This window comes from Nomascus leucogenys, unplaced genomic scaffold (genome assembly GCF_006542625.1).
Source record: "Nomascus leucogenys isolate Asia unplaced genomic scaffold, Asia_NLE_v1 Super-Scaffold_285, whole genome shotgun sequence".
NCBI classification, from domain to species: domain Eukaryota; kingdom Metazoa; phylum Chordata; class Mammalia; order Primates; family Hylobatidae; genus Nomascus; species Nomascus leucogenys.
Window position 1 is genome coordinate 3081039 of NW_022095770.1, and position 23551 is coordinate 3104589.

Genomic DNA, 23551 nt, shown 5'->3' on the forward strand with positions numbered 1-23551 from the left:
GTCTCGAACTCCCGCCCTCAGGTGATCTGCCCGCCTCGGCCTCCCAAAGTGCTGGGATTACAAGCATGAGCAACTGTACCCCGCCACCCACATTTTCAGAGTCACTCCAGAACAGCCCTGCTCCTGACAGCACTGGGCGGCCATCCCCTCTCCCCTCCCTCAGCCCTTCCACAGCCTCAAAGAAAACAGAATGAAGAACAGCAGGCAGGTTGATTCATAGACTTTATCGGCTTCTTTTCCACCCAGCGGTTTCTGCAATGACAACCGCGCCTGTACAATACACATGGTTCACTCTGTTAAAGCTGCAAGGCAACGGGAGGGAGCTGGGGGTCCCTGGGCAGGCATCAAGGCTAGGGGTGAGCAGCAGCCAAGACTGGGCCAGTGAGTCCCAGTGTTCGACCCAGAGGGTGGTGGCAGCTGGAGTTCCAAGGCTGTTGGAAGGGGTCAGGAGGAAGGCTGGGAAGCCAGGGGCTGCAGGGAGAGGAGAGCGCATCAGCAGTAGCAGGGAGGGGGCAGGGAGCAGGAGCGGGCCCATGGGACCCTGTCAGGGCAAGAGGGCATGGGACACAGCGCCTGCCTATGTCCATAGAGGATTTTTGCTGCAGGAACAAGACCGATCACTGTATAAAAGGGTCTGTACAACATTACCTATGATACAATGTTCACATATGATACAAGGCTCTTTCCCTCTTTGAGTTTTAAAAAATAAATGTACAATTCCAGAGCTTTGGGTAAAAAATATATACACCCTCACAGCAGGAGCAGCAGCTGCTTTTGCTACTGCTGTTGCTGCCTCTTCAAAAGGGAAAGAGGTGGTGCCAGAAAGAAGGGTGAGGCTGTGCCAGGAAACCTCACCCAGTAGCTGCCAGGAGCCCCTGCACCCCTCAGGCCTTGAGGCTGGTGATGGGAGAGGGAGGGGAGCAAAGGTAGTAAAAGGCCTTGCCAGAGTCCAGTGACGCCTTTACAGTCTCTGCCATCCCCCTCCCCCACTTTGGGGCTGCCTGCCCCAGGTATAGGGATCCACTCCACCCCAGCTCTATGGGGAGGACAAAGGGAGAGTCAAAGAGAGAGGGACAGAGACCATGTTGTTGGTGTCAGACACATGAGCCAGAAGGGGGATGTCAACTCCCTCCTTAGCAGTTAGAGATCCCAAAAAGCAGGAGTGTGGGCAGCAGACAACACTAGCTCCTGATACTGCTCTACCCCAGCCCACTGCAAGGCAGGGGGAGGGTCCTCTAGGCAGCTGAGGCCTGTGTTTCCCTGAGCATCTTTTACCCTCTCATCAGAGCCCATCCCTGGACCTTCCAGAGGCCTGAGTGGGGGACTTGCAAGGGCTGATGGGTAACCCCTCCCACCTGCTGCTACTCCCTGCCCTGAAAAGCAGCTTGGCTCACAAGCCTGGGCAAGCAGGGCAGCACGAGGAGCTGAGCAGGGAGTGTGGGCGTGGAGAAAGCACTCCGCACCATCCAGGGGCAGAGTAGACAAGGGTAGCACCAAACAGAAGGACCCTTCCCCAGCACACACAACATCCACCCTCAATTACCAGATGCACTCCTGCTCCCTAAAAGGAGACACACACACACATACACATACACACACACACACACACACACACACACACACACACACGGCAACATAATATTCCTGGGGGTCCCAGCCCTGACCAGGAAGACGCTGGACAGGTGGTGGAGAAGAAGGCTGCCAATCCCTCCCACAATCCCACTCTGCAAGACAGAAGGGTGAGCAGCATTCTTTCCTGCTGGAAGAGGAAGTTGGAAGATCCCCAGAACAGATCTCAATGGGAGGGGATAGAGGAAGGAGCTTTCTGCCTCCTTTCTCAGAGGGGACAGGAACCAGCAAAGTGTAGTTTTGGCTTGAAGGAGCAATGGGGAGAGGACTTCAGCAGGATGAACAGACTTATGGGTCCAGGGGTAAATCCATCGACCTCTTTCCTGTGGGGCAGGAAGTTGCTCCACGGGAAAGATGTCAGATGTTGGTTGAGACATCGTGCAAAGTGCTTGAGTGCCAGGTGCCCAAGGATCTGGCGGGTCTGACTGGAGCCACCACTCTCACTGACTGTTCGCCTCCAGCTTGTAGGAGAGCTCGAAGAGGAGGTTCTGGTTGTCGATGACCTGAAACTGGCGCACGTAGGCCTTGGTCTGCAGGTGATGGGGGGATGCCTCCATGTCCAAGCCTAGTGGGTAAAGAGGGAGAGGCAGTGAGGTTCCCAGCCTCCCTTCTTCCTCTACACACACACCGGGCAGAGGATCAGGCTGTGGACTGAGACAGATGTTGGGCAGGAAGGCCTCTGCAGAGGCAAGGAGAGAATGGGGAACTAGCAAGTGTATGGAAATACACATCTGCACAGGGAGTTCTCCCCTGAACCCTCCCGTTCGTCAAAGCTCTACCTGTACTGCTCTCAGTACCCTGGGTACTCACAAAGGGGCCGGCTCCGGTATTTGCGGATTGTCCTCACTTTTTCGGCCACTGAATGCTGGGAGATGACAAGGAATGAGCCCTGAAAGGGGCACAGAAAGAGGCTCCCCCTCTTATGCTCCCCCTCCGCCATTCTCCAACTCTGCTTTACTCCCTCCAGTCTCCAATTCTGGAGGGTCTCTGAAGGACCAAAGGAGTGGGTGTAACAGAGTGCCATGTGAGGGGGAGGTGGAGTTGCCCCCAAGCTGCCTGTCAGCTCTGCCACCTGTGGGTGGGTTGCCACAGTGATGCCACCAGGGAGACAGTCAAGAGTCTGTTAGGCAAGCTGGGCACTTGGAGGAAGGCTGCTATTTTTGGGAGGTGATGAGAGAGGGAGAGGATGCAAGCCCCCCAACTTGTGGGACTAGGGGTTTGCAGTGCCACTCACTCACCAGCTTCTCAATGTTCACCAAACCATCTACAAGGGTCTTACTCCCTTCGTGCAGGAAAGTCAGGTCTAGGAGATGTGGAGAGAATCCAATGTGAGGAAAGGATAAGAGAGGAAGTCCAAAGGGGCCACTGTACCCGAGGACCCCGCTCTTCTCCAGAACCCACTCCATCTGGAGTGGGGGGCTCCTCTCCAGGTGGGTACTCAGGGCTGAGTCAAGAGGGGGCTGGAAGTCAGAAGCGGGGTATAGGAGAAGGGAAGCATGGGTGGAAGCGGCACAGCTTGGGAGTAACTCTGTCACCTTTGAGGATCAGAGGCACGAAGGGAATCACTGGGGGCTTCATTTTGGAGATGACTTCTCGGTAGCTTTTGTGGTTCCTGCAGGGGTCCTAGTATTCCACAGGAGAGAGATCAAGGGACAGACTGGCCAATGTATCCCAAAGATGTCCTCAGCTTCCTCCCTCACCCCCTGCCCTGTATACATTCCTGATCAGATAGGGGTGCTGGGGGCTTTCTAATTGTGTGGTGGGGAGGGGCCTGACTACTCCCACTTTCCTTCAAGAAAAACAGGGGCACAATCCTTCCACCCTCCCCCTCCAGCATGGTAAGGAGGGTGGGGGTCCCACACACTGAACACCTTGAAAGAAAAGCTTGAGGAAGGGGGTTTATGGGAACAGAGGGTTTCTGGGCTCTAAGTCCAAGAGCAGAAGAAAGAGCCAAACCCGCTCACCGTCAGGTTCTCAAATTTGCGGAACAAGTTCTTGAATTTCCCTGGCAGCTTCTGCAGAGTTTGAAGCAAGGAGAAGGGATATCAGAGTGGAGCTCCTTGGGTTACATGGGAGCCTCGGATTAATTCTCCCTGTTGGAGGGCAAAAGGGCCTGCATGGCTTGAAGCGGGCTGGGAAGCTGGTGGGTGGGGAAATGAAGTCAGGCCTTGGCGAAGTCTAGGGGATTGAAACAGCCCAGAGGAATTCATTATTCTGGGGAAGGCCAGGTCTCTCTTATGCAGGTGCTTTGTACAAAGATGCCCCCACTGAATGTGGATGAAAATCAGCCCAACTCCCACAGCCAAGTCTGCGACCTGACCTGGCCAAGGGCTGCCTGCCGCGACTCAGGCGGGTTCCTGGCTTTTCACTAATTTGCACAAAGACAGGGTCCATTAGCCAAGCTGTGCGCCCTGGGGTTGCGTATGCCAGAAGAGGGCGCTTCCCTCCAACTGGCACAAAGACTCCCTCCAGGCCGGCGGCCGTCCCGGGAGGACACACTTCGAGGAGTCCGGGATGCCCAGATCCCAGGTAGGAACGGGAGGGGTCTCATCACCTCCCAGGTGAGTCGAAGGCGGCTGACAGCTGCGTTGTCCAGCCCCATGACCACGGCGTAGAAAGACAGCAGGTCCTGGTTCTGCTTGCAGCTGCGGGGGTGGGAGGCGGGGTCAGGGGCGGGCGGCGGCGCGGGCCTCGGGCCTCTGGCCTCGGGCCCCCCATCCCGCCGACGGCCGCACTCACAGGGCTGCGATCTTGATGAACTTCTTGAGCAGCTGCGCGCGCTTGCCCGGGGCCTCGCAGAGCAGCACTTCTGTGGCCACCCAGTGCGTGACCTCGCTGCAGCGCTGCAACAGCAGCTCCAAGTTGGCCGTCTCCCGGCGGCCGCGCTCCCCGTGGAACACGTAGTCCACGAACTCCAGCTGCACCCACGGCAGCGGAGGGGCGGCCAGGGCGCCGGGGGAGTGAGGGGAGTGGGTGGGAAGATGGCAGTGCAAGGCGATGAGGAGAGAAAGGCAGGAGGGCGGGGGCGGAAGGGGTGGAAAATAGAAAAATAGAAAGGATAGGAGGCGGCAAAGATGCGGAAAAAGAAAACAACCAGCATTAATAATATTTCACCAGCTACTGAGCACTTACTAGGTGCCAGGCATTCGCTCACGGCTGACATCCTCAGGACAACCATCTGCTAGGCATTATTGTCTCTGCCTTATTTTATTTCTTTCATAGTGAATATTTTAAAAATACAAATCCTGGGTCAGGTTCTGTGTAAATAGCACTTGGGCCCTGAGCCACTCTGCTCTGGGGTCTCTCTCTTTGCGATTTTTTTCAGATGGGGGAAGAAAGAGAGGTTACGGCCATGCGTTGCCCAAGGGCTTGCTGCAAGTGAGCCTTGGAACCAGGACGTTGTGCTGCGAACACCGCCTCCCAATGGCACAATTCTCCCTCCAGCCCCCCAGCATAGCGCCAGCCTCGGTCCCCACCTCGTGCACACATCGGAACAGCTCCCAGTGGAAGGCAGTTAGGTGGTTGGCAACGTCCTCAGGCTCCACTCGGTGGATCTCTGTGTCTCCAGGGGAGACCTGGATCTCCTCGGGGAGGGGCACCTGGTGGCAGGCAGGGGCATAGGGGCTGGGCTCCTGGTGGCAGGGTGAGGGATTGCTCACAGCCCCCCTCAGCCCTCCATTCCAGTCAAGGCCTTGGGAAGTTCTTACCAGAGCCTCATAGCTGTCCCGAGTACAGGCAAACAGGTGGCTGTTGATGCCCAGTGTGGTGAAAACACAGTCCTCAGTGGGCTGAAGAAGGACCTTCTCTGCAGGAGAAAGAGCTGCTCATCCTCAGCCCCTGCCGCCCGCACCCTCACACACCCCACACTGGCACTGTCCTATCCAAAAACTCCTCACCCCACACTGACACATTCTAGACTAATGGAACTCATATTATCACCAGTTTATGCCATATTTATCTGGAATTTGTCAAATGGTGATTTCTTTTGTATCTATAACTTTTTTTGTACTCCCTTTCTTTCACAGCTTTTCTCTTACTCTGTTGTCCTTGTGACACTGGGAAGGCTGAAATTTTTTCCTTTTGTAGAGGAAAACAAAGCTTCAGCGACATTGCTGGCTTTCTGCCTTCCCACTCATCCTGTGTCTTTAGCCTGAGAAATGTGGCATCCTTACATACACAGGGAGGTTAAAGGATCAGAATACAATCCATAGGTGAGTGAGGGGCAGCACCCAGATCAGAACCTGAGGCCTAGACTAGTGCCTCCCAAACTTTTTTTTTTTTTTTTTTTTTTTTTTTGAGACGGAGTTTTGCTCTTGTCGCCCAGACTGGAGCTCAGTGCTGTGATCTCGGCTCACTGCAACCTCTGCTTCCACAGTTCAAGTGATTCTCCTGCCTTAGCCTCCCAAGTAGCTGGGATTACAGGTGCACACCACCATGCCCAGCTAGTGCCTCCCAAACTTTAGTAAGCATAGGAGTCCCCTGGGGGGTCTTGTTCAAATGCTGATTTGAACAAGACCAGCAGGTCTGGGGTGGGGTCTCAGATGCTGCATCTCTTTTAGAGACAGAGTCTTGTTATGTTGCCCAGGATACAGCGCAGTGCCTATTCACAGGTGCAATCATAATGTACTACCTTGGATTCCTGGGCTCAAGCAATCCTCCCGCCTCAGCCTCCTGAGTAGCTGGGACTGCAGGTTTGCACCACTGCACCCAGCAAGATGCTGCATCCTAACAAGTTCCCAGGCGATGCACATGAGGCTTGTCCCGGGACCATACTTTGAGTAGCAAGGGCCTAGAATTCAGTCTCTACCCCTCCCCCAGGGCCCTGAGCTTGTGAGTTTCTCCTCTCGGAGCATCAGCCCAGTTCTTCCTGACCCTCACCTCCCGAGGAGGCCACAGCTACCAGGATGAGGGAATCCTCACGCCCCGCGGGCTCCTCTGAATATTGAAGTTTCTCCGTCACAGAGTCCAGAATGTCCTGCACAGATGCTGAAAGGCGGCTGCGTATGGTCACATAAGAGTGGTCAGGCATGTATACACGGCAGAAGACTGGACGGAAACAGGAAAATGGCTTTCAACAGAGGGCAGAGTGGCAGCAGCTGGCACAGTCTCCTCCAGGGTGCCTCTGTTCCCCACCAGAGGCTGGCCTCTGAAGAAGGTCCTGTGAAAGGGGCTGGTTCTACCACCCAGAGAGATGCCACTGAGGGTGCTCAAGACCCAGAGACATGTCCCCCTGAGCCACTCAGGACACCCTGCCCCTCCTAATGCCCACACTCACTCTCATCAGAGCCCCGGAAGGCCACCCGGGTCTGCAGACAGGAGTCTATCCGGCGGAAGTGGCGGAAGAGTGGCTTCACCTGCTTGCTGGGTGGCTGGTTCTCCTCTGGAATCCTGGCATGGACACAGCTGGGCATCAGCACGCCCTGCCAGGCATATGGACAACCAACACCAAGCAGGCAACATCAAGCAAGAATATCAGAATTGGGTCAAGGATGCACCAGCACCAGTTTCAGAAGGTGGTTAAGGGGGTCAGAAGAGAGGACAATGAGTAGTATGGGATAATTATCCAAGAAACCCTAATCAAATGCCACCTCTCCCATGAATTCTTCTCTGGTCCACCCTACCCACCAGGAAGGTCACTTTCTTGTCTCAACTACTATAGAACATTGGGATAATGTTTATGTTCACCTCTTATCTCTTCTATGAGATTGAGAGCTCTCAAGGACTGGGATTTGGTTCTTACTGAATATTTTTTCATCCTCCAGGGCCTAGCACGCTGCTTGGCACATGGTAGGTAGTAAGTCAGCAGCTGTTTGCTGAATTTTGCTGAAAAGAACTTCACAGTCTGGGAAGGAGATAGACAGGCATACAGCTACTTCTAATACCAGGCAGGAGGTGTTGATAATATTACAAAGGTATCAGGAGAGTTATGCTGGTGTGGGGGAAGAAGAAAGCTATTCCTAAAAGGAAGATCTGGGAAGTTTTCATTGAGAAGATAGCATTTGACCTGGGCCTTGGAGGAAAGCAGGAAGAGAAGGAGGTAGAGGCCAGGTGCAGTGGCTCATGCCTGTAATCCCAGCACTTTGGGAAGCCGAGGTGGGCAGATCACTTGAGGCCAGGAGTTCAAGACCAGCCTGGCCAACATGGTGAAACCCCGTCTCTACTAAAAATACAAAAATTAGCCAGGCTGGGCCGGGCGCGGTGGCTTACACCTGTAATCCCAGCACTTTGGGAGGCTGAGGCAGGCGGATCACGAGGTCAGGAGATCGAGACCATCCTGGCTAACACAGTGAAACCCCATCTCTACTAAAAATACAAAAAATTAGCCAGGCAAGGTGGTGGGCACCTGTAGTCCCAGCTACTCGGGAGGCTGAGGCAGGAGAATGGCGTGAACTCTGGGGGGCGGAGCCTGCAGTGAGCCGAGATCTCGCCACTGAACTCCAGCCTGGGCGACAGTGAGACTCCGTCTCAAAAAAAAATAAAAATAAAAATAAAAATAAAAAAATAAAATAAAATTAGCCAGGCTTGGTGGTGTACACCTGTAATCCCAGCTACTCGGAAGGCTGAGGCAGGAGAATCGCTTGAACCCGGGAGGGGTAGGTTGCAGTGAGTCGAGATTACACCATTGCACTCCAGCCTGGCAACAGAGCAAGACTCCATCTCAAAAAAAAAAAAAAAAAAAGGCCAGGCGCGGTGGCTCATGCCTGTAATCCCAGCACTTTGGGAGGCTGAGGCGAGCGGATCACGAGGTCAGGAGATCTAGACCGTCCTGGCTAACACGGTGAAACCCCGTCTCTACTAAAAAAATAAATAAAAAATTAGCCGGGCGTGGTGGCAGGTGCCTGTAGTCCCAGCTACTCAGGAGGCTGAGGCAGGAGAATGGTGTGAACCCGGGAGGTGAAGCTTGCAGTGAGCCGAGATCGCGCCGCTGCACTCCAGCCTGGGCGACAAAGCCAGGCTCCATCTCAAAAAAAAAGAAGAGGGTGGGAGGAGGGCATTCTGGGGTGGACAATATAACCGACCATGGGAAGTTGGAGAGTGCAGGAGTTGAGGTGTCATGGATGGAGGGGATGTAGGAGATGAGATGGGAAGGAACAGCAGAAGGCAGAAAGAGATGCATATTGAATGCTGGGATGTTTCACTTTCTCTTGGAAGCATGGGGAGCAGGGATGCCTTTGGAACAGGAGCATGAAAGATCTCTCTAGTGTCAGCACAGAGAAGGGAGAGAAGGATGCTAGACCACAAGCTGAGGCCTCCCTAAGTGTTGTGGTTATGGGGACAAGAGAAGAGAGAAACTAAAAGGGCAGAATGGATTGATGGATGGATGGATGCAGTGGTGTCCTGAAGCTTGTTCAGACTGGCTCACAGGAGCATATTGTTAAGTTCTGGGGAATTTTACCAACTGTTTTTTAAAGAGCCATTAAAATATAAATAAACAAATATATCTCCATATATAAATATATATGTTTTATAAACTTATAGTCAGGCCAGGTGTGGTGGCTTACACCTAGAATCCCAACACTTTGGGAGGCCGAGGTGGGAGGATCGCTGCAGCCCAGCCTGGACAACATAATGAAACCCTATCTCTATTAAAAAATAATAATACAAATTAATAAATAATACATAAAATTTATAATCAAATAAGTTATTACAAAAAAAGCAGTTTCCTTCCTGTTTTCACTACTTTTTTTTTTTTTTTTGAGACGGAGTCTTGCTCTGTCGCCAGGCTGGCGTGCAGTGCCGCAATCTCGGCTCACTGTAACCTCCACCTCCTGGGTTCAAGCAATTCTCCTGCCTCAGCCTCCCGAGTAGCTGGGATTACAGGTGTGCACCACCACGCCCAGCTAATTTTTGTATTTTTAGTACAGACAGGGTTTCACCATGTTGGCCAGGATAGTCTCGATCTCTTGACCTCGTGATCTGCCTGCCTCGGCCTCCCAAAGTGCTGGGATTACAGGCGTGAGCCACCACACCCAGCCCACCTCTTTTTTTTTTTTTTTTTCTTGAGACGGAGTCCACTCTGTCACCCAGACTGGAGTGCAGTGATGCAATCTTGGCTCACTGCAACCTCTGCCTCCTGGATTCAAGACATTCTCCTGCCTCAGCCTCTTGAGTAGCTGGGATTACAGGCATGTGCCACCATGCCTGGCTAATTTTTGTATTTTTACAAAATACAAAAGTAGAGATGGGGTTTCACCATGTTGGTCAGGCTGGTCTCGAACTCCTGACCTCATGATCTGCCTCTCATGATCTGCCTGCCTGAGCCTCCCAAAGTGCTGGGATTACAGGTGTGAGCCACCGCACCCAGCCTTTTTTTTTTTTTTTTTTTTAGAGACGGAGTCTCACTCTGTCACCCAGGCTGGAGTGCAGTAAGGTGATCTCAGGTCACTGCAACCTCCATCTCCTGGGTTCAAGCAATTCTCCTGCCTCAGCCTCCTGAGTAGCTGGGACTACAGGCACACACCACCACCCCCAGCTAATTTTTCCTTTTTTTTTTTTTTTGAGACAGAATTTCACTCTGTCGCCCAGGCTGGAGTGCAGTGGCATGATCTCAGCTCACTGCAACCTCCACCTCCTGGATTCAAGCAATTCTTCTGCCTCAGCCTCCCAAGTAGCTGGGACTACAGGCGTGCACTACCACGCCCAGCTAATTTTTGTATTTTTAGTAGAGATAGGGTTTCACCATATTGGCCGGGCTACTCTCAAACTCCTGACCTCATGATCTGCCTGCCTCGGCGCACAGCCATATTTTTTTTTTTTTTTTTGAGTGGAGACAGGGTTTCACCAGGTTGGCCAGGCTGGTCTTGAACTCCTGACCTTAAGTGCTCCACCTGTCTTGGCCTCCCAAAGTGCTGGGATTACAGGCGTCAGCCACCTTGCCCAGCCGTTTTACTACCTTTTACTACATCTACTGTATGGTGGAGATACTACGTAACAGCCTGTGCTACATGTCTCTTCCCAACTCCTCCTTCAGTGTTGTCACGTTGGTAGCTTGAAATCAGCCATGGTGACAGAGTTTACACTGTAGGAATCAGCAAAAGCTACAAATCAGAGCTCTTTCTCCTGCAGCACTGGTTGTTAAATATTTACCAGTACACCACTGGATTATCAGACAAATGAATGGGAGAATGGACAAAAAAGTGACTGGAGACAGTGCTTTGTGCCACCCTCCAGTGAGAGAAAAGAGCTGAAATAAAACCATATTGGAAGCCAGACACAGTGGCTCACACCTGTAATCCCAGCACTTTGGGAGGCTGAGGCGGGCAGATCATTTGAGGCCAGGAGTTCAAGACCAGCCTGGCCAACGTGGTGAAACCCATCTCTACTAAAAGTACAAAAATTAGCTGGGCATGGTGCACCCCTGTAATCCCAGCTACTCAGGAGGCTGAGGCATGAGAATCACTTGAACCCAAGAGGTGGAGGTTGCTGTGAGCCGAGATTGCACCACTGCTCTCCAGCCTGGGCGACAAAGTGAGACTCTGTCTCAAAACAAACAAACAAGCAAATCCATATTGGAGCCAATAGGCCAGAGGCAGCCCCTGTAGCAGAGGAACGCAGGGGACCTCTTTCCTGTTCCCGCCCCTGCCCCACTCCCCCTCACTTTAGTTCCACCGTCTCCACCAGCTGGTGCAGCCTCAGAGTGTCCTCTCGGAGGCCCTGGTAAAGGGACTCGTCCTTCATAATTAGCAGGTATAGATCCTGGAGAGAGGAGGACAAAGAAGGTGAAGGAAGGGGTCTCATTCCAAAGGCTACTCTCCGCAGGGGCCGGGCAAGGTCTCCATACCTTTCAGCACAGGAGAGTCATATAAGCTAAGGCCCCCTGGCATCTCTTCCTTCCAGGTACCCAGCATGAGAAGTATGGCTCCTTCACAGGGGCCCCCTTCCAGAGCTAATAGCCTGTTTACCCACCTTCTCTTCCCCCAGGCCCACCTTGATGATGTGGCCGGCCCCCTCTTCCTCTTGAAGCAGCCCCTGGTAGGTGTCCAAGAAATGGAGAAGCATGGCTAGACAGGCCTGCTTCCGGCCCAGCCCTTCAGGGCCCTCCATGCCTCCTGCCCGAACAAAGCTGACCTTTAAGTTAAGAAAAATCCCTAGGCAAGCAGACCCGAGGAATCGAGAAGAAAGATGGGAGGCTAGGCTGGGCGCAGTGGCTCACGCGTATAATCCCAGCAGTTTGGGAGGCTGAGGCGGGCGGATCACCTGAGGTCAGGAGTTTGAGACCAGTCTAGCCAACATGGTGAAACCACGACTCTACTAAAAATACAAAAATTAGACGGGCATGGTGGTGTGCACCTGTAATCCCAGCTACTCTGGAGGCTGAGGCACAAGAATCGTTTGAACCCGGGAGGCAGAGGTTGCAGTGAGCCAAGGTCGCACCATTGCACTCCAGGCTGGGCGACAGAGGATGACTCTGTCTCAAAAAAAAAAAAAAAAAAAAAGGAAAAAAAAAAAAAAGGCCAGGCGCGGTGGCTCACACCTGTAATCCCAGCACTTTGCAAGGCTGAGGCAGGTGGATCACTTAAGGTCAGGAGTTTGAGACCATCCTGGTCAACATGGTGAAACCTCATCTCTACTAAAAATACAAAAAATTAGCCGGGAGTGGTGGCGTACGCCTGTGATCCCAGCTACTCAAGAGGCTGAGGCAAGAGAATCGCTTGAACCCCGGAGGCGGAGGTTGCAGTGAGCCAAGGTCACGCCATTGCACTCCAGCCTGGGCAATAAGAGCAAAACTCCATCTCAAAAAAAAAGAAAAGAAAAGAAAGATGGGAGGCTAAATTGCCCCCAAATATTCTCTAGATTTGGGGCCAGAGAGAAAGGAGTTTCGGTGGTCCTGGAGCCAAGACCTCCTCATGCCCCAGCCCAGGCTTTTGCTTAGGGTAGGTAGCAACGACCACTTGACCACATCCAGCTCCTGCAGGTTAGACAGGTTAGATTTTCACTTGAGGATACCCTGCCCAGACCCATCCAACCTCTGACCAGCCCAGGGCCTGGAGCTCACAGTGTGCCTAATAAACGCCAATGGTGTTTACCACAAACCTGACTATACCTCACTGGAAGGCCTGATGTTTCTAAGACAGCTTGTTACTTTATTTATTTATTTATTTATTTATTTGAGAGGGAGTCTTGCTCTGCTGCCCAGGCTGGAATGCAATGGCATGATCTCAGCTCACTGCAACCTCTGCCTCCTGGGTTCAAGCGATTCTCCTGCCTCAGGCTCCCCAGTAGCTGAGATTATATGTGCCCGCCACTGAACCCAGCTAATTTTCTGTATTTTAGTAGAGACGGAGTTTCACCTTGTTAGCCAGGCTGATCTCGAACTCCTGCCCTCAAGTGATCCACCCGCGCCAGCCTCCCAAAGTGCTGGGATTAAAGGCATGAGCCACCGTGCCTGGCCGGGAGCCTGTAACATTCTACTCAGTGGACTGACATTTACAATTAGGTCCTAAAATAACTCTGTGAGAGGCCCATGCTTACATGAGACCCTATGAATAGCCCATCCAGTGGCTTCTCTCTAGCAGACCCTACTGAAGCACAATCATGGCCTGATGTTTACATCAGACCCCATCATAACTCACTGGGTAACCAGATGTTTTAGAGCAATAATTCAGTGGGGATAGAGGTGTCCTTAGTAGAATAATAACACCTTGTCTGGGTGCAGTGGCTCACGCCTGTAATCCCAGCACTCTGGGAGGCCAAGGCAGGCGAATCACTTGAGGTCAGGAGTTCGAGACCAGCCTGGGCAACATGGTGAAACTCCGTCTCCACCAAAAAATACAAAAAGTAGCCAGGTGTGGTGGTGTGCACCTGTAGTCCTCAGCCTCCCAAGTAGCTGGGATTACAGGTGCATGGCACCATGCTTGGCTAATTTTTTCTATTTTTAGTAGAGATGGGGTTTCACCATGTTGGCCTGGCTGGTCTTGATCTCCTGACCTCAGGTGATCCGCCCGCCTCAGCCTCCCAAAGTGCTGGGATTACAGGCGTAAGCCACCGCGCCCGGCCCCAGGTATGTTTCCTAGGGGAGAGTTTAGGCTCTGAGATTGCATGTGGGACGGAGGGAGGGACTCCCTTCTGACCTCTCCTTTTATAAACTCCACAAAAGGATATTACTGGTGTAGCTCCTGCAGAAATTTCTCCGTCGGGAGGAAGAGAGAATGGGTAAGGACAATGTCATCCAGCAGGAGATCTGTAAAGATCAGTGGGCACCACAGATGTCAGGTGGACACTTCCAGAATGAAACTGGAAATGCAGTGCCTCCCTCTCTTGCCCCTGAGGGCAAGTTCTCTTTAACCAGGCTGGAGCCCCAGCCACCTGCCCTGTCATGCTCTGCACATGCGCACACACACATGTGTAAAGGTTCTGGGCAGCCGCTGCGGGGGTGGGTTTGGCAGCTGCCAAGGCAGCTGAAGGGAAGGGGGGGGCGTGCCTTTGATGGCCGTGTGCACTTCTCTTCAGCGTATGTGGGAAGTTGGTCAGATAACACACCAATCTTGAGTTCTGCCTGAAAAAAGTAGTAGCCCACAGAAGAGTCTCCAGACAAAGAGTATTTCCAAACACAGAGGTTAGCATCAGTAGGGAGTGTGTGTGTGTGTGTGTGTGTGTGTGTGTGTGTGCGCGCGCGCACGCGCGTGTATCCCTCTTCCCCTCCCTATTCCCCACCTAACAGCTTTGAGTTCTAACTAGGCAGGTGGGAACCAGCCTGATTAAAAGGGAGATGGAGAGACTGCCATCGCTTTGATCCCAGAACCTTTAAATAGAAATCCTGTGTCCTTTAGGTGCCCAGAGACAGAAGGGTTAATGACGGAATGGTGAAGGGGAGTGGCTCCTCTCACCACCCCTTTCCCCTCCACACCCCCGTCTGGGCCTGGCTCAGCCAGTCAGCCGGGTACAAGGTCGCCCTGACTTGCAGCCAGCGCTGGGGTGGGGCAGGGCCACCTGGCACACACAGACAGACAAGGTGCAGGGAGGGAGCCAGGTGTCCTCACCAGGACAGGTTAGGGCCAGGTCCCCAGGCACTGTCCCAGGACAAAACCAAGGCTTCTGACTGCCCTTTGTTCACTATCTCCTGTGGTCAGTTCTAGCCATGAAGGCGGAGGAGGAAAACCAACACGAGGTAATTGACTTCAAGGATTTCATTTCGCAAATGTGAAACTGAGGCCCAGAGTTGGGAGGGACTTGCCTGGAGCTGGAATAAGAACCCAGAATCCTGAGTCTTTGTCCTTTTCTCAATATGCCTGAGGCAAGCAGAGTGTTAGGGTAAAACCTAGTGGTCAGAGGGGGCTGCTTGGACGCTGGAGAGGCTTTGGTAAGTTCAGAGTAACTTCTGTAAGTTCTCTCCTCCCACACACCCTGGGAGGAGACCAGGATGACTTGAGAACATTGGTTTTATTGGAGAACATCAGAGTGGCAGGTTAAGCTGATTCTCATTCACCTGGGACTGGTTTGGAATTTCCCAAACTAGTTACTTTGGGGATCCAGGCTGCCAGATAATATGGGTGACATTTCAGGAGTCTTACCCCAGGGGAGAATGAGCAGAGCGTGTGGCACCAGGCCCCTGTAAAAGGGGAAAGACAGCTTCTCCCTTTTCCTCCCTGCCCAGCTACCCTGCTGTGTTCTTACAATGCGTCAGAGAGCCCCCAGCTGTGACTCCCAGCTTCAGGGATGGGGGTGAGAAAATGAGAGGCCTGACATCCTTCATAGACTTTATCTCACAGGATTCCTAAGCTGGAGCAAAGGAAGAGTAAGACGGGGCAGAGTGGGGGAGATGCTGATATGGGGGCCACAGTTGGGCATCTGTCTTTTCCAAAGCAGGCTCTGGGCCAATGTACAGCCTCCCTAGGGAATGTGTCATAGAGACACCGGGTGTGTGGTGTAGGAGGGAAGTTATGGTTAGGAGAGCTGTGTGTGTCTGATATTTTTCTAATTAAATCCAAAAGGTGTCAGCCTCCCAGGGCAACTACAGCCTGTGCCAAAGGAGAGGACCCAGGTCTTGAGAAGGATCTAGGAGAGTGGAGCCCCCCTCCACACATCTAGGTTGGGGTTCCCTGCCGAGGGCTGAGAGCAAGTGTGAAAGCCCTCAGCATTAGGGCCTCAGCCGGGGCTCCCAAACCTCAGACCTTCCTGGGCTTAGTGTAATGCCTAGAGCTAGACCTAAAGAACCCTTGGTCTTCTACCTCAGCACTAACCAGCCATTTGGGGCCTTGGTTTCCTCAAAGGCCCCTTAGTAGGGGTGCTGAAAGGGAGTGGTGAAATAGTATCATCATTTAGCGAATAAGCTTCTCGGGGTGTGGTGATTGTTTTAAAGAGGCCGTGTGCCAGGTCCGGTGGCTCACGCCTGTAATCCCAGCACTTTGGGAGGCCGGCGGGTGGGGGGTGGGGGGGCAGGGGCGCAGATCACGAGGTCAGGAGTTCAAGACCAGCCTGGCCAAGTTGGTGAAACCCCGTCTCTACTAAAACTACAAAAATTAGCCAGGCCGGTGGCTCACGCCTGTAATCCCAGCACTTTGGGAGGCCGAGGCAAGTGGATCATGAGGTCAGGAGTTCGAGACCATCCTGGCTAACACAGTGAAACCCCCGTCTCTACTAAAACTACAAAAATTAGCCAGGCCGGTGGCTCACGCCTGTAATCCCAGCACTTTGGGAGGCCGAGGCAAGTGGATCACGAGGTCAGGAGTTCGAGACCATCCTGGCTAACACAGTGAAACCCCCGTCTCTACTAAAAATACAAAAATTAGCCAGGCATGGTGGCACGCGCCTGTAGTCCCAGCTACACAGGAGGCTGAGACAGGAGAATCGCTTGAACCTAGGCGGTGGAGGTTGCAGTGAGCTGACATCGCGCCACTGCACTCCAGCCTGGGTGACAGTGAGACTACGTCTCCAAAAAAAAAAAAAAAAAAAAAAAAAAAAAAAAAAAAAAGCCGTGTGCTGAGGCCTGCCACGGAAGGGTGGAAGCTGGAGGTGCTTGGACACCCTGGATGCTGCAGGGCCATGATGCCGGCCAAGCCACCTCTCCCCTCCCGGACACCTTCTGAGTCTACCTCAAGGAGAATACTATCCCCCCTACCAAACTGCTAAGGACAACGCATCCCTTTGCTGATGCCTAAAAGGCAGCTTGGCACCTGTTCCTGTCTGGCCACTGCCTCCCTGGGTGGGCTAGCCTGCCCACTGTGCAAGCCTCTGAACAGTCAGGGACCCCAGGGTTTTCAGGGCTCAAGCACCTCTGGCGGGTGGCATGGCTGCGCTGGGCAGCTTCCATTTTAATGTGTCAGGCCCTAATTTGGGGCCACAGGAGGAGGTATTCAACATCAGGGACCCATGGGAGTCAGTGGCTCCAATGCCCAGGGGAAAGGAAGGGTGGTTGAAGGAGAGTAAGAGGCTCAGCTGCTTCTCCAGACCGGGGTGAGGCTGCTGTAGGGAGGAAGATGGGTACTGCTCTCCTCTTCCGCGGGAGGGTCTGTACCTCCGCTAGGCCCCTAGCCGGGTTCCGCGGACCACTCAACCCTGTAACCAGGCCCCGGCACGGCGCCACCCCCACGCTCCAAGGGCAAGGAAGAGGAGCCGGGGCCAGCCCCTGCTCTGGGTGTTCCAGCCCACCGGCTCCTTACCTGAGGCGGCGCTGTCCCTGGTGGCCCCTCCAGCAAGCCGCTCCAGAACCCGGTTCAGAAGATGCTCCGGCCGCTCGGGGGCGCCCAGAGGGGCCCAGGGCGGCGAAGTCAAGGGCTCGCCCGGGGACAGCTCGTCAGATGAGTAGGAGGAAGGGGAGCGCAGGGGCCCCCCTCCCCCGAGCGGCCCGGGCCCCGGCACCTCCTCCAGCTGCAGCCAGCAGGGCCCCCCGCTGCCCGGCTCCTCCGCGACCCCCGCCGGCTCTCCTTCCTCCTCAAGGGGCGGCTCTAGCCCCAGCTCGGCGGGGGGCTCCCGGAGGAAAGCGGGGAGAAGCAGACGAGACACGCTCTGACGCCGCTGCAACGACCGCTGTCCTCCGGCTGGACCGCCGCCCCCGCCGGGTCCCCCACCCCCTCCAGGCCCACCGCAGCTCCCCGGACCCCCGCCGGGACCTCCCGCCACCGTTCGGCCCGCCAGCTGCGACGTCTGCTTCTTCAGAAATTTCTCCAGCGGCTTCATGCCCCCCCCCGCCCCTCTCCTAGGGGCCGCCGGGGGACCCAGGTGTCCCAGGCGCGGGCGGGGGGGGGCGGCGAAGACACGATGCTCAGAGCTGGAGGAGCAGAGTAGAGGGCCGTGCCAGGCGCCGGACTGGGGGCCAGAGGTGCCGAGCCTCGCTGGCCAGAGTCCAGTGGCCAGTAGCCGGGGGGAGGTGCCAGAGGGAAGGAGTGCCCGCTCTCAGCAACCCCCCATGCCGGCTGCAGCCGGCACGCGGCCCGAAGAGTGGGCAGGCTGCGGGGCCGGTGCGCCCGGCTCTGCGCTGCGGCGGCAGAGGCAGCGGGCGGAGTGCAAGGCTGAGAAGACGCGGCGGCGGCGGCGGCTGCGCTCCTGGCCGTGAAGAGGGGGAAGGTGGCAGAGCCGAGACCGCGCCCCCTCCTCCAGTCCCCGCCCAGTCCCCGCCTCTGCCTTTCCTTGGCCCGCCCCGGCGCCGCACGAGGCTTGAACTCGCGCGCTGGGGTTGACCGCGAGGGAAACAGTAAGGGACTTGGGTTCTGAGCAGAAAAAATTAAGGGCAAAGGTAAGGCAGAGATTTACCAATGGGGAAGGATTCCTGGCTCAAGGGATAACCGGGTCTCAGCATCATTTCAAAGAGTCAGGACAGGTCTGTGGCCTGGACACCCTCACTCACCTACCTGTGTACCCAAGTCAGGCCTACAGATTGCTGAACCCAAGAGTGTGCACCTTTCCCATACTCACAGAAATATGTGGAGTTTATCTTTCTTCTGTGAGAAGGGCTGGAAAGGCCTCTTGGGTGAATTAGCATTGCCACTGGAGGCGGTGCCCATCTGTCCTCTCTGGTAGGGCACAATAGGTGGTGTGGGCCTGGTCTGTGGGCAGGTACTGGCAGGCAGGTAGGAGCCAGGCAGGGAGCAGCAGGTTGTGGCAGGTCTAGCTGGGGTGAGGAGGGGATAATAGGCAGTGGGGAGGAGACCAGGAGCACAAGGGCACCTGAGCCCAGCTGGCAGCAGAAGGAAGTAGGGCCATGGAGACAGGTGACAAGCCCCAGAACTGCCAACTATCATCAAGCACAGAGCCCAAGTGTACATAGCCATGGAGTGGGAAAAGTGGTGCCAATTAGCACTCCAAGTAATCCTTACTCTTGATGCCCACACCAGGAGCATTCTGTCCTTAAGGATATGCTGCCCCAGAAGGAGGAGGGGGTGGGGGGCAGCGTAAAGCCATGCTAAGTGTGAGAACATCCAGGTTAGACTTACAAGGTGTGGGAGTGGCAGCAGGTTCTGGATGGGTTGAGGCTCTCTGGACAATGCCCCACCCCTGTTTACCGAGCACCAACCAGGCAGAGACAGGAATGCTAATGGCTGGGAGTGGTAGTAAAACTGAACAGGGTGTGTACGACATACGTATCAATGTATGTGCATATCTGTTCCCATGTGTGCTAGAGCATGTGTTCACAGAAATAAAGCTTTGCACACCCATCTGTTTGTGGATTTGGAAACAGTAAAAAGAAGACAGTGCACAATTTTGGCTAAGAAGCTGTATTAGAGGTCTGAGTATCAGCTTCCTGTGCTCCCCTTATTGGACACTCCAATATCCCCGGGCTTGAAAGGGGAAAGTGGTTGGAATGGGTTGGAGCTCCCCAGGTAGCATTTTATGAACTGAATAGGAAGAGGGAAGGGCTTCTCTCCCAGCACATGCCACAGTTACCAGATTAAGCCGGTTGCCTTGGTAACCTTCTCTCTGGGCAGGATTTGGGAATTGTTGGTTAGGAAGGGCGAATTGGAGAGTGTGAAGGGTGTAGGGGGTTGAAAATAAAACAGACTGAGAGACTTCTGGAAGCTAGAAGCTTGGGACACAGGACCCCAGTACTCCCCCAAATGCTCAAGGATATCAGACAGAGACTAAGTTCAACATTTTGAATTAGTGGGGAGAGCCAGCATCAAGTCATGGTCCTCCTGGAATGGCAGTGGTTTTCACCCTGACTACACACTGGAATCACAGGGAAGCTTCTCAGAAATACTGATGCCGGCTGGGCTCGGTGGCTCACGCCTGTAATCTCAACACTTTGGGAAGCCAAGGTGGGCAGATCACTTGAGGTCATGAGTTCCAAGACCAGCCTGACCAACATGGTGAAACCCCATTTCTACTAAAAATACAAAAAAAATTAGCTGGGCATGGTGGCACACACCTGTAATCCTAGCTACTCTGGAGGCTGAGGTAGAAGGATTGCTTGAACCTGGGAGGTGCAGGTTGCAGTGAGCCATTATCATACCACTGCACTCCAGCCTGGGTGAGAGACTCCATATTAAAAAAAAAAAATACTGGCCAGGTGCAACAGCTCACGCCTATAATCCCGGTACTTTGGGAGGCCGAGAAGGGTGCATCACGAGGTCAGGAGTTCGAGACCAGTCTGGCCAACATAGTGAAACCCTGTCTCTACTAAAAATACAAACATTTGCTGGGCATGGTGGCTGGTGCCTGTAATCCCAGCTACTCAGGAGGCTGAAGCAGGAGAATCGCTTGAACCCGGGAGGTGGAGGCTGCAGTGAGCCGAGATCGTGCCATTGCACTCCAGCCTGGGCAACATGAGCAAGACTCTGTCTCAAAAAAAGAAAACAAAAAAAAAATACTGATGCCTAGGCCATTATCTCAGACCAATTAAATCAGATTTCTGAACCAGAGCGAAGGCTTATGATATTTTTTTAAAAAGCTCCTCACATGACACAAATGGCCAGGATTGAAAATCAGTGCCCTAGAGGGACAGTCAACCTAAGTGGGCTGCAGATGCTGGGAGTTGACTTTGGAATTCCAAGTCTTTGGTGCTCCAAGTTGCCTACAAGGTAGCAGGCCTGTGTGCTGACCCTGAAGGGGAAGAGAGTTGGCAGGGCATTTGCACCCGCTTATGGAAGAAATAAAGAGGAAGGCAGGGTGGTATGAATAACAACTATGAGATGGGGGCGAAAAAGCTTTGAGGGCCCAGCCCATGGGCTTCTACAAGGGGATTGGGCAGGGCCACCTAAGGCTATCTGTCTGCTGCTTACACACCCTCTTCTTTCTGCCCACCCAGAGGCAGGCTGGAAGGATAGAGAGAACCTGGGGGCTTTGCTGAGCTTGAGCTTCTTCTTGCAGAGGTGGTTACCAGGGAAACAGAGAGAGCAATAGGGTCTAACTGAAGGACTAGGGAAGCAAGAGGCAATGGTAAAGGGGAAACATCCAACACTCAAACCTCCTGCCAGTAACCCACCCCCAAGGCTGGATGGCATTTTTTCATGACCCCGGGAGATCAGGCCTACAGTCACCCATCACACTGTGGGGAAGACAAGCAAACTGACATGATTTAAAGAGGAATTAGGGGCCCGGCACGGTGGCTCATGCCTGTAATCTCAGCACTTTGGGAGGCTGAGCTGAGCCAATCACCTGAGGCCAGGAATTTGAGACCAGCCTGGCCAACATGGTGAAACCCCATCTCTACTAAAAATACAGAAAAAAAGTAGCCGGGCGTGGCGGCGGGTGCCTGTAATCCCAGCTACTTGGGAGGCTGAGGCAGGAGAATCGCTTGAACCCGGGAGGTGGAGGTTGTGGTGAGCCGAGATTGTGCCACTGCACTCCAGCCTGGGCGACAGAGCAAGACTCAGTCCAAAAAAAAAAAAAAAGGAATTAGGGACGGGGTCAGAAAAGTCACAGTCCTCTGGCTGTGGCACCAGCACCAAGATATGGGGGAAGTCCCATCTGTCTTTATAAGATGTACAATAGTTGGGCACAGCAGCTCAAGCCTGTAATCCCAGCACTTTGGGAAGCCCAGACAGGGGGATCACTTGAGCCCAGGAATTCAGTGACCCTGTCTCTACAAAAATAAATTAGCTAGGTGTGGTGGTGCATGCTTGTGGTTTCAGCTACTTGAGAGGCTGAGGTGGGTGGACTGCTTGAGCCCAGGTGGTCAAAGCTGCAGTGAGCCATGATTGTGCCATTGCACTCCAGCCTGGGCAATAGAGCAAGACCAAAAAAAAAAAAGATGTACTATGACATCCATGCCTCCAGTGTATGGATTTGTGAAACCCAACAAATGCTGCCGGCTCCGTATGAAAATTGCTCTCCCATACCAGAGATAGCTTCTGTAGTAAACTTCCATCCCACCCAGGACCTGGAGGAAAAAGTCACTTCAAAGGCAGGAACTGCCCTCTAAGCATCAAAGGCCAAGTGGACTAGGTAAACTGAATCATGACCCACAGTTGATTTGATTTTTTGAAATCATGTGTCCAGGCAGGTTATGTTATCTGTTCATTTCACTTTGGGATATTAGTGTTGCAAAATATTTGTTATAAGAAAGGAACATTGGGGCTGGGTGCAGTGGCTTGCACATGTAATCCCAGCACTCTAGGAGGCTAAGGCAGAAGGATCACTTGAACCTAGGCGTTCCAGACCAGCCTGGGTAACACAGCGAGACCTCATCTCTACTAAAAACAAACCAAAATTAGCTGGGCATGGTGGTGTGGGCCTGTAGTCACAGCTATTTGGGAAGCTGTGGCAGGATTGCTTGAACCTAGGAGCTCCAAGTTGCAGCGACCTATGATTGTGCCACTGCATTCCAGCCTGGGTGACAGGCAAGACCCTGTCTCAGGAAAAAAAAAAAAAAAAAAAGAAAGTGACATTGGATCTGGTAGGGTGGAGAGTCACTGGCAAGGACATTAAGAACACAGACTCAGACTTGGCCTTGGGAGGCCAAGGCAGGTGGGTCACCTAACGTCAGGAGTTCAAGACCAGCCTGGCCAACATGGTGAAAGCCCATTGCTACTAAAAATACAGAATTTTTTGTTGTACAAAAAATACAAAAATTTCTACTAAAAATATATAAAAAAAAAAATTTCCCTTCCCCTTACCTGACCTGATAGTCTCCCTAAGACTGTGGTCCTGAATACTTTGGTGTCAGCATCTTTACTTTTCCTTTTTTTTCTGAGACGGAATCTCGCCCTGTCGCCCAGGCTGGAGTGCAGTGGCGCGACCTAGGCTCACCGCAAGCTCCACCTCCCGGGTTCCCACCATTCTCCTGCCTCAGCCTCCCGAGTAGCTGGGACTACAGGTGCCCGCCACCACGCCTGGCTAACTTTTTAATATTTTTAGTAGAGACAGGGTTTCACCCTGTTTAGCCAGGATGGTCTCGATCGCCTGACCTCGTGATCTGCCACCTCAGCCTCCCAAAGTGCTGGGATTACAGGCGTGAGCCACGGTGGCTGGCAACATCTTTACTTTTCAAGAAAGCTAGGCCGGGCGCGGTGGCTCACGCCTGTAATCCCAGCACTTTGGGAGGCCGAGACGGGTGGATCACGAGGTCAGGAGATCGAGACCATCCTGGCTAACATGGTGAAACCGTCTCTACTAAAAAATACAAAAAAGAAAATTAGCCAGGCGTGGTGGCGGGCGCCTGTAGTCCCAGCTACTCGGGAGGCTGAGGCAGGAGAATGGCATGAACCTGGGAGGCGGAGCTTGCGGTAAGCCGAGATCGCGCCACTGCACTCCAGCCTGGGCAACAGAGCAAGACTCGGTCAAAAAAAAAAAAAAGAAAAAAAGCTAGCTAGCTACCTGTACTTCCCCCCAGCCCAGGACTTGGGGTATAGTTACATTGGCATCTGATGGCATATTACCTTGGGAAATTTACTTGCCAAACACAAAAGGAAGCCATAAAGGATACTAGATGCTCATATGAATAAGCAGCATCTCACTACTTTTCTGTCCCTGACACTTCCAATCTAAGGGATGGCATGATATCCTGGTGATCTCTGTGGTTAAAAAAGATAACTGATGGGGAATGCAG

The 23551-nt window shown here is 53.4% G+C and overlaps 1 protein-coding gene across 2 annotated transcripts; it reads right to left on the bottom strand.

The window, feature by feature from the left end:
- Positions 1-205: 205 nt before the first annotated feature.
- RAPGEFL1 (Rap guanine nucleotide exchange factor like 1) lies at positions 206-19128 on the bottom strand. 2 transcript variants are annotated; one of them, XM_030808261.1, is made up of 15 exons: positions 17229-19128; positions 13732-13810; positions 11557-11692; positions 11228-11325; positions 6905-7017; positions 6508-6675; positions 5337-5434; positions 5106-5228; positions 4369-4547; positions 4184-4274; positions 3594-3644; positions 3165-3252; positions 2868-2932; positions 2440-2494; positions 206-2194 (listed from the first exon to the last, which is right to left on the bottom strand). In XM_030808261.1, exons 1-15 carry the CDS (start codon positions 17743-17745, stop codon positions 2070-2072), a joined length of 1986 nt encoding a protein of 661 aa, XP_030664121.1. In that variant the 5' UTR covers positions 17746-19128; the 3' UTR covers positions 206-2069. The 2 variants fall into 2 exon arrangements, with proteins under 2 accessions (XP_030664121.1, XP_030664122.1); XM_030808262.1 differs by having other exon boundaries at positions 18481-19124.
- Positions 19129-23551: the final 4423 nt, after the last annotated feature.

What these genes read in the sequence shown, in the direction of transcription:
- RAPGEFL1 (XM_030808261.1), bottom strand. Translation starts at nt 17,745, where the DNA reads ATGAAGCCGCTGGAGAAATTTCTGAAGAAGCAGACGTCGCAGCTGGCG. An exon ending in CTGCAGGAGCTACACCAGTA is followed by an intron (nt 11,693 to 13,731) that starts ATATCCTTTTGT and finishes CTTAAAGGTCAG; the next exon opens with CTTTGTTCGGGCAGGAGGCA. An exon ending in GCCTTCGACTCACCTGGGAG is followed by an intron (nt 3,645 to 4,183) that starts GTGATGAGACCC and finishes CAAACTCTGCAG; the next exon opens with AAGCTGCCAGGGAAATTCAA.